The 10,298-nt window shown below is 40.1% G+C and overlaps 1 protein-coding gene across 1 annotated transcript; it reads right to left on the minus strand.

The window, feature by feature from the left end:
• Positions 1–3,791: 3,791 nt before the first annotated feature.
• On the minus strand, positions 3,792–5,458 carry LOC140972546 (uncharacterized). The gene is made up of 3 exons (XM_073434959.1): positions 5,263–5,458; positions 4,846–5,128; positions 3,792–4,764 (listed from the first exon to the last, which is right to left on the minus strand). The coding sequence occupies exons 1-3, from the start codon at positions 5,456–5,458 to the stop codon at positions 3,792–3,794; spliced, it is 1,452 nt and encodes a 483-aa protein (XP_073291060.1).
• Between the last annotated feature and the right edge of the window lie 4,840 nt (positions 5,459–10,298).

The raw sequence follows: 10,298 nt of genomic DNA on the forward strand, positions 1-10,298 counted from the left end.
AAATATTACTTTTTATGTCAAATATATTAATTTTTATTGTAAATACGGACAGGAGTGATCCATCTCACGAATAAATATCCGTGAAACCGTCTTATGAAAGAGCTGATCTAAAAAAAATAGGAACCAAAGCGGAAATTTGTCACAATCAGAAAAATAAACAGTAACGAAATTGCAATTTGCCCAATAAAAAACTGTACCTAAGGCCACACTTCAATCTATCAAAAAATTATATAAAAAGTTTGAAAAAAAAAATCATTTGAAATATGCCGTACTACGGGCCAATAACATTAAATATTTAATTTCGTAAATTTAGTTTTCATTTGACTTTGAACAATGTGATGACATCATCAATATTTTTGGATAAGTTATTGAATAAGTTTATTTTTAAAAAACAGTTCAATGGTCGAACCGATATTTTTTTATATTATATAAAATAATAATATAATATAGTTGATACTCACGAAAAATTTATGGTCCGCTTTCTGCAAGTGTCATTAATCCAGACGCAGGCTTAAAAATTATCCAGTGCCTGAAATCACAAATAAGACAGTTAGAAGGAGGCCAAGAGGGTGTCCTGGCGTAGCCCCTCCGACGTTCAAGTCAGAGACTGAGGATATATGGGGAGAACAGCTAAAGGCGCTGCTAAAAACAATATCGTGAATGAATTATCATACGCTCAAACCTGATTTTATAGGAGAATATATGTGCCCTTGATGGGCTTGTCTTTCATTTGGACTAGGGATGTGCTAGGGGTAGTGGGCCCATCCATGGGGTATCACCAGTCTCCCCCTCTTGAGTCGAACTGAATCGTAGGTTCAAAGTTCGATTAATTGTGTTGTCCTCGGTTTACGGGGCGTGAGTTGTCCATTTTCTTCCTGTCGCTCGTCAGTCTCCAAAACTTTGAAAACAAATCAAATCGCAATCCTGATCTGCGAGGAAAGATTTGATCTGGGCTTCCTCCCTACTCTGGTCACCTCCTTACTTCATTCTCACTTCTTCCATACAGAATTTCCACTGCAATTCATTCACCAGCTCTCCATTGCCTGGTAACCGCACGCTCCCACAAACACTCGCCTCACCCTCGCCCAACCACCTAGCCCTCACGCCCTCGCTCAACCACTTAGCCATCTCGTATCTGCGCCACACCTTCGTCTCGCCCAACGCCCGCGCGCCTCCCCCTTCGAACGCTCGCCCCACGTCCCCGCCTCGCCCACAGCCTCTCGCCTAGCCGCCTCTCCCCCGCCGAGGGCTCGCCCAACGCGCATACCCCGTGCCTGCCAGCAGCTTCGCCCAGCGCCTGCCTCACCCTCGCCGACCGCGCCTTCGCCTAACGCGCAGGCTCGCCCATCTCATGCCAGCAGCATCGCTCTGCGCGCTGCTCGTCTCCAACCTTTGCCCTGCCTGCACGCTCGCACTCGTACCTCCTCGTCGCTCTCACCCTCGCCCGAGCGCCTACCCGCACGCTCGCTCTCGCCCCTCCTCGTTACTCTCTCCCTCGCTCGAGCGCCTGCCAGCGCGCTCGCCTAGCCTCGCCGCATCGCACACCCTCGCCCACGACAGCGCACGCTCGCCCCACCACCCTCGCCAATCTCGCCTTGCCCTCCGCCAGCTCGCCCCTCGCCCAGACGAGCGCCCCTGCCTCGCACACCTAGCCCGCACTCTCACCTAGCACAGCGCCTCGCACTGTCCCTTCGCCCGCATCCCCACGACCTGACCGGGCAGGTCGATTCCCGTAATTTTCGCAGCGGCAAACATCACTCGTTATCGACAAACCAAATAAATTTTTCTAACACGGTATGCCATTGTCGCCCCCATCCTCAAGGTCCTCTACTAAGCTTTTGAAGGAAAATAATTTACACTTCCCCGCGCCCTTGACTCCTCTGCTAAGCCGAGCCTTAGCAGAAAAAATAAAACTTCAACCTCCTCACCCTCTAACTCTTCTGCTATGCGATGCCTTAGAAGGAAAATAAAAATCTCTCCTCATCATCTCGTAACTCTTCTGCTAAGCCGGGCCTTAGCAGGAAAATAAAACTTCCATCTCCTCACCCTGTGACTCCTCAGTTAGGTGATGGCTTAGCAGAAAAAATTTTAATTTCCAACTCCTCACCCTCTGTCTCCTCTGCTGGGCGATGCCCAAGTAGGTAAAATTTAATTTAGCTTCATCAACTCTTCTCCTCTACTAGGTGATGCCTTAGCAGGAAAATTTAATTGTTCTCAACCCCAACTCTGCTCCTCTGCTAGGCGATGGCTTAGCAGGAAAATTTAATTTTTCTCCAGCACTTTGCTCCTCTACTAGGCGATGCCTTAGTAGAAAAATAAAAATTCTCCACCCTCACACTCTAACTCCTCTGCTAGGCGACACCTTAGCAGGAAAATAAAAATTATCCACCTTCACCCTCTAAATCCTCTGCTAGGCGTTGCCTTAGCAGGAAAATAAAAATTCTCTACCCTCAACATCTAACTCCTCTGTTATGCGACGCCATAGCAGGAAAATAAAATTTTTCACCTTCACCTTCTAAATCCTCTGCTAGGCGACGCCATAGCAAGAAAATAAAATGTTTCTCCTCCAAAACTCTGCTCCTCTGCTAGGCGATGCCTTAGCAGGAAAATGAAATTCTTCTCCTCCCCAACTCGGCTCCTCTGCTAGGCGGTGCCTTAGCAGGAAAATAAAATTTTTCTCCTCCCCACCTCTGCTCCTCTGTTAGGTGGTGCCTTAGAAGGAAAATAAATTTTTCTCCTCCCTAACTCTGCTCCTCTACTAGGCGATGCCTTAGCAGGAAAATAAAATTTTTCTCCTCGCCACCTCTGCTTCTCTGCTAGGCGATGGCTTAACAGGAAAATAAAATTTTTCTCATCCCCACCTCGGCTCCTCTGTTAGGCGATGCCTTAGCAGGAAAATAAAATTTTTCTCCTCCCCACTTCTGCTCCTCTGCTAGGCGATGCCTTAGTAAGAAAATAAATTTTTTCTCCTCGCCGCCTCTGCTCCTTTGCTAGGCGATGTCTTAGCAGGAAAATAAAATTTTTCTCTTCCCTAACTCTGCTCCTCTGCTAGGCTGTGCGTTAGAAGGAAAATAAAAGTTTTCTCCTCCCCATCTCTGCTCCTCTGGTAGATGGTGCCTTAGCAGGAAAATAAAATTTTCTCACTTTCATAATATACCAACATTCAAGAACTGAAAAAAAAGAACTTGATTTTATTGAATTCCAACTGATTACATGGGAAAATGCAAAGATGAAATACATCAACGATAAAATCTAGAATAATACTCCCTAAGGTGGTAAGCATTCCAGGGCCTCTTCAAAGCCTTTCCTCGAGCATTCTCCAAGTAATGAGCTCCAGAATTAAATTTCTCAATCACTCTGAAAAACCCTCCCCACGCTGGGCCAACTTTCTCCATTGCTCTTCTTGTACGTTCACCAGGAGCAAGTCACTCACTTCTTCCTTTCCTAATCATGTTAACCTCCACACGCGCTCTTTTTCCTTCCTTCCTCACTACCCCTTCATAACACCAACGCGCGACTTTTTGGTCGCCGCACAAGACTCCAACTTCTTTTCCCACAGGAAACTTAAGCTTCTGATGATAAGTGGAAGCTACGGCTCTCAAATCCTTCAGGGCTGGCTGTCCTAGAATTCCATTTTACGCTGACGAGATATCCACCACAGTTAAGGCTATCAATTTTGTTACCCGCCGAGGATAAGCCCCCAAGGATAGTGGAAGAACAATCTGACCTAAAGTTGGGATGGCGTGTCCTGCAAACCCATACAGCGGGGTGGAGACCGGCTCAAACTCAAATCATTTCACCTTCATTTGATCCAACGTGCTCTTGAACAAGACGTTTATGGAGCTTCCATTATCAATAAATATCCTCGCCACATCATAATTGACAATGGTGGTCGTCACCACCAAGGCATCGTTATGTGGAGTCACAACGTCTCGGAGATCTTCCGGCCCAAAGCTGATGATTAGGTCTTGTGGTAAGTTTGTACCCCTAGATATGTCAAAGTTCTCCAACCTTCTCCCATGTGCCTTCCGAGCTCGCACAGATTCTCCATCAGTAGCACCCCCCGAGATCATATGAATCATTCCTCTCGTAGGGTGGTTGTCCTCATTCATTCCCCTCCTCGGCTCGACGGGCTCCTGAGGGACATCTTGACCTCGACATTCCCCTCTCTGCTCCCCATCCCTCTCATTTATCCATGTAGGGCCTTGACCACGCCTAGGGGACGGGCGAGACCTCGGTCGACTCCCGGATGCAGATCCTTCTCGTATGTCCCCCGAAGTCAATCTAGCACTGCTCTCAACCCTTTGCGACTTCTCCCACCTCTCCTCAGGCTCCCTCACCTTGTCACGACTCCTATCCAGAGGAACATGGGACGAGAATTGTCCTCTGCCTCTAGTTTTATCATTTTCCCTCTCGCCCGCACCTCTCTTCCTACCTCCTCTTTCCGCTCCCTCAACTCTACTTCCCCCAGACCGCTGCTCCATCCTCTTATGCCGCTGGGCATCTTCTAGATTTACATATTTTTCCGCCCGAGATAACAGATCATCATAACTTGATGGAGGCTTCTTGACCAACGATTTAAAGAACTCCCCTCCCCTCAGTCCCTGGGTAAAGGCACTTATTATGATGTCAGGGGAAGCATCTGGTATATCCAGCGCTGCATCATTGAAACGCCGGATAAATTCTCGCAGAGTTTCAGTTTCTTGCTGCTTCATCACAAACAGACTCAAATAATTTCTTTGGTGCCTCTTGCTGCTAGCGAATCTGTGTAATAAAGCAGCGGAAAAATCCTCGAAAGATCGTAGAGAGTTGGGCTGCAAGGTGTTAAACCATTGTTGGGCTGACCTCACCAACGTGTCCAAAAACACCTTACACTTAACTTCATCTGAATACTGATGCAACAGAGCTGTGTTATCAAACCTTTCCAAATGTTCTTCTGGGTCAGTGCATTCATCGTATTCTCCCACATTTGATTTTCGGAAACTTTGAGGAAGCCCTTCTTCCAAAATTGCAAGTGAAAAGGACTTCTTCTCTTGGGTGCCCGTGCTCTCCTTCCCAACTGCTGCCTCAACATCCGTATTTTCTTCCACATCTCTCCCATCTCCATATTCCCCTCGTTTGGGAGGGGCTGTGTCTCTTCAATCCTGCTCTGGTGGCCCTCAGCATTTTCCTCTCGCTACTGGCGAGTGGCCTGTTTCTCAGCAAACATAGATTTTTGGTTCCTATTTATGGTCTCGTTCACTGTCTGGGTAATAAATTTGCCCAACTGTTCCAAGGTCAAGTTCCCCACATTCTCACTGGGACGAGGTTGCTCGACCCTTGTCTCGTGACGGGGCTGCCCAGCTCTAGTCTCCTGACGAGGTTGTTCCTGCCTCGTCCCAACATGCGATTGCTCAGGTCCCATCTGAGGACGCGACGATGCTGAGTTAGCTCTTCTGCTCCCTCTCCTACCGGTCATCTCTACGTCTCAGCTCAAATTTCCCACAGACGGCGCCAAGTGATACTCACGGAAAATTTAGGGTCCGATTTCAGCAAGTGTCACTAGTCCAGACGCAGGTTTCGAAATTGCCCTGAGTCTAAAATCACGAATAAGACCGTTAGAAGGGGGCCGAGAGATTGTCCCGACGTAACCCCTCCGACGCTCAAGTTAGAGACTGAGGATATATGGGGGAGCAGCTAAGGGTACTGCCGAAAATGATATAGCGAATATATGAGTTAGAAACCTGAATCTGGTATTTATAGGAGAATACATGGGCTTGTCATGGGCCTGTCTTCCATTTGGGCTAAAGATGTGCAAAGGGTAGTGGGCCCATCATGGGGTATCAAAATACATTTTTATTTAATCTACTATACTAATAAAACAATATATAAACTAATATTTCTTTCTTATCACATTCATAACACCAAACGGTACATAAACAAAACAATGGTATCATTATTTTTATTTGGTTCGACCACATGTGGCTGAGATTCATTAACCAAAAATGTTGCACCCGTTGACGCTACATTGAATCATGGGTGCCTTGGTGCCACCTCGAGGATAAACGGCGTATGATTTGATTGGAGAGACATGTATTGTGATAAAGTAAGGAGAAATGGTGAGTCGAACACATTATTAAATGAGGCTAATGAAGATTAGCATGACATAAAAGAGGCAACGATTATGCTATACACGGAGTTTTACTTGGGTTTTTTTCTCACTATCACAACACTATTTAGTGTGGTTTAACACAAGAAAAACACGACCGACAAATCAGTCTATACTTGTTCTCTACCGTAAAATAGAGACCAATTAGCGATCGATTTGGTTGGTATCAATAACCCTGGTCGCTAATTATGAGAGACTGGTACCATTAATCGGTCTCTAAATTAGCGACCACATTTAGGTCATCGGTCTCTAAAATAGAGACCAACATTTTATATGTGGTTTCTACTTTCGATACCAAATGATTAAAATCAGTCTCTAATGTTGAGATCGATTCATAATTCGGTCGCTATATGAGAGACTGATGTCATACAATCAATCACTAAGTTAGAGACCGAATTTATGAAATCAGTCTCTAAATTAGATATTGTTTATCCAACTTCAGTCTCTGTTATTTATACTAATCCAATCAATCACAAGACAAAATACATAATCAATCAATATAACAATCCAAAAAACACAACACAGTATTAACATCAATACCACTGCTCCAAGCCACAACTTATCACACCAAAATCAATATAAATATTTATACCAACTATTCAAATGTGAAATATCCCAAAACAAATATCAATTCATTCTACAAAATGTTCAACAACTTCCAAACATTTCCAAGTCAATCGAAATCGAAACTCAAACTTTAACTACTGGGATGGTGTCTAAGGGGCTTGAGTCTCATAAGAATATATAATGAGTGAAGAAAAGTCTGGAAAAGCAGAAGGACAGTCTAGTGTTTGAGAAAACACCATACGAGCCATAAATTCACGCATTTTTTCCTTCAATTCAGTAACTCGAGTCTTCAAATACGCGTTCTCTGCCCTCAACTCTTGTATCTCAACACATGAGCTACTTGGAAGAACCCTTCCTGTAGAATCAAACATCGCATGAAGAAAGGCAACTCTTGCTTGGAGCCAAGTCCATATATGCATCTTTTCTTCATCCCTCCAACAACCTCGTAATATATGTCGTTTATGACATCTTGTGATCACTACAAGAAAAATGATTTTCCGCAGCACGTTGTTATGCACGCTGTGAATATTACTTTTAACGTTGTGCACCCATATATGCTCTATTAATATTGTTGCACTTGACAGAAATAACGACGTGCATTGAAAGCACGCTGCGGATATCCGCAGCATGCATTTATGTGTACTGTTAATAAATTATATAAACAACAACGTGCAGTTATAAGTGAGCTGTTAATAACCTATGCAATTTTTGCAGCGCACAATAAAAGCACGCAGTTAATAGTATTATTAACAGCGTGCATGTTTATGTGCGCTGTTAATAGTAAAAAAAATGTTTGAAAAAAATCGTGTCTATACTAATAACGACGTACATTAATCGCACGCCGTCAATATAATAATTTACGGCATGAAAATTGGCACGCTTCAAAATAAATTAGTGACGGTTTTGTGTAAACTGTCGCTAAATAGCGTTTAAATAAAACCGTCGCTGATCTAGATTTAGCGACAGTTTTAAATTACAGTCGCTAATAGCAACGGTTAAAAACTAACCGTCGCTAATTGCGATGGAATTTTATAATCGTCGCTAATAGTAACGGTTATACCAAAAAATCGTCGTCAAATGTCTATAAATATCCAGTTTTTCGATCTATTCTTCCACACCATTTCACAATACTTATACTTTTTCTCTCGTTTTTGTTTCTATTTAGAGTACGTTTTTTTTTTGTTTCAATTTTTTGTTAATCTTTAAGTGTTAGTTAAAATCATTTAGCATAGTTAGTAAGTTTTTTTTATAAATTTATTAAATTGTAAAAGTAATTTTTTTTTAATTTTAACGCAAAAATTAGCGACGGATTATGTACAATGTCGCTAATTTTTTAGCGACGGTTCCGCAGCGCACATTGTACGCTGCACAATTGCAAGCGTTTGAAAGTTCAAGATTATGCGCGGTATACATGTGCACGTTGTTAATACTATTATATGCGGCGTGCATATGTACGTCGTTAATACAATTATCCGCGGCGAAAAGCCGTTTTTGTTGTAGTGGATGGAGTATGTTGCTCCTCCCCCTCTGTAGTAGCTTGAGATATATCGGAAATTCTTGTGGTCATATTATGCTATGTAAAAGAAAAATATTTTAGCATGTAAAATTAAATCCAACAGAAAGGATGAGTTTTTAGCACTCAAGCATTGAAAATAGTGGAACTATATTATTTAATAATAACTTTTTAATACTTACATCTATAACCTGAGATTGAGCATCGACAAATGTTCCATCTTTGTGACGATGTGTAATTCGAAACACCTCCCAACAATCTGTTTTTCGCTTTAAATCCGCTTCCTGCACAAACAAATTCAAATATGGTAGGTTTGTAATATTAACGAATGAAATATATTACTTGAAACTCACCAATTTCAAAGTATGCTCAATTATAGAACGTGATCCAGTCGTGTGTTTAGTAACTCCAGTGCCTGTGCCAGCCACTTCACTATTTCTATTATTTTTAGCTATCTCTGATTTTTTTTTTCATTTTACCCCGTTACAAACAATCTGCCATGCAACCCATACATTAATAAGAACTTGTGTTGACGGTATGAATCTTTTTCTCCATTTGTGCAACAATTTTTTTGTATAGTTCTTGACAATACAAATTTCACATTGACTTAAATTGTTCCTCTTTCCCAGGTTGCCATGTATATATCTTCTACAATATTTAAACCATCAGAAACAAAAAAATTATTATTGTTTCTACTATTATTAGTATTTAACTTCTAACAAAAAACTCTTTGTAGTAAAAATTTTTTCCGTCTGCATCTAAATGTCCCCATTGTGGATCCACATGAAATAATGTGAAGTTTAGTATTACAACCCTGGTTGAGGAGAGTTATAGATCAACGCGATTGAAATTAAATATATTGGAATTAGCAATCGAGCGAAAGTAATTGATTTGATTGTTTATTTTCCAAAATGAGGTATTATTTTTAAAAGTTTAATTTAATTTTATTTATTTTTTACGAATTGAAAAAAGTTTGTCTTTATGTTTTCCATTCGATTATTTTATGTTATTTATTTTTAAATCGATTGATTCAATTTTATGTATACTTCATTTATTATCTAAAGTTTTGATTTATATTAGCTTAAGTTCTTAACTTTAACACGGCATAGTTTTTTCTTTTAAAAATGTAAAACAATTTAACTAAGACATAGTTGTCACTTGAAATTAAGTATATACTTTGGGTTTATGCTTTAAATTGCAGAATTTTTAAAATTTAATATTAATATATAAATCTCTTTAATTAAACAATTATTTTTATATGGATTTTCCAAAAGAAAAATGAAAGATCTATCCTATAAAGTGTAAACTTTTATTTGGCACATGAACTATTGATTAAATGTCAAATTGATACATAAATTTTTGTAAATGACTTAATTGATAAATGAAATATTTATAAATTGTTAAATTGGTACATGATCAAACTTTAACGTCAATTTTAACTTTAGCCTAAATTACATTTTAAGTTCAATTACCATTAATAAATTCAATTAAGGACACATTTTTATTTTCAAGATTATTTAATTTTTTTTTATTTCTTTTTTTTTAAAAAAAACTATATTTATTTTTAAAAATTATATTATGATTATCAACTCGAATATACACTTAAATTTTTTTTTATCATATTATTAAAAATATAATAAATATTTATCATCACTATAGCCTTTTTCGGATAGCAAAATAAAAATAAACATATCTTTAGTTTTGTCAAATTCCGGTATTGCTCTGTTGAAATTCGAAAAAATGTTCAACTCATTAAAATACAAATCTTTTTGGGAAAAAATGATGTGTGACGACCGAAACATCGATACGAGAGCGAATGAAAATATCACTCATTTCCGATTTTCGTAACCTTAATGACCAAAACTTTCTGCACTTATCCGAAATGTCTAAATCAAGTGCGGAAAATTTGTCCTTTTTAATTACGTAAATTGGGTACCAGATTTTGACAAAACTAAAATTGTGATTATTTTTATTTCGTTCGTTCGAAAACAATTCCTACATTTTCTGGTGACGATATTTATTTATTTTACTTTTTATCAATATGACAAAAAACAAATTAGTTGTGTATTT

Source organism: Primulina huaijiensis, chromosome 3 (assembly GCF_012295235.1).
Source record: "Primulina huaijiensis isolate GDHJ02 chromosome 3, ASM1229523v2, whole genome shotgun sequence".
Lineage (NCBI taxonomy): Eukaryota > Viridiplantae > Streptophyta > Magnoliopsida > Lamiales > Gesneriaceae > Primulina > Primulina huaijiensis.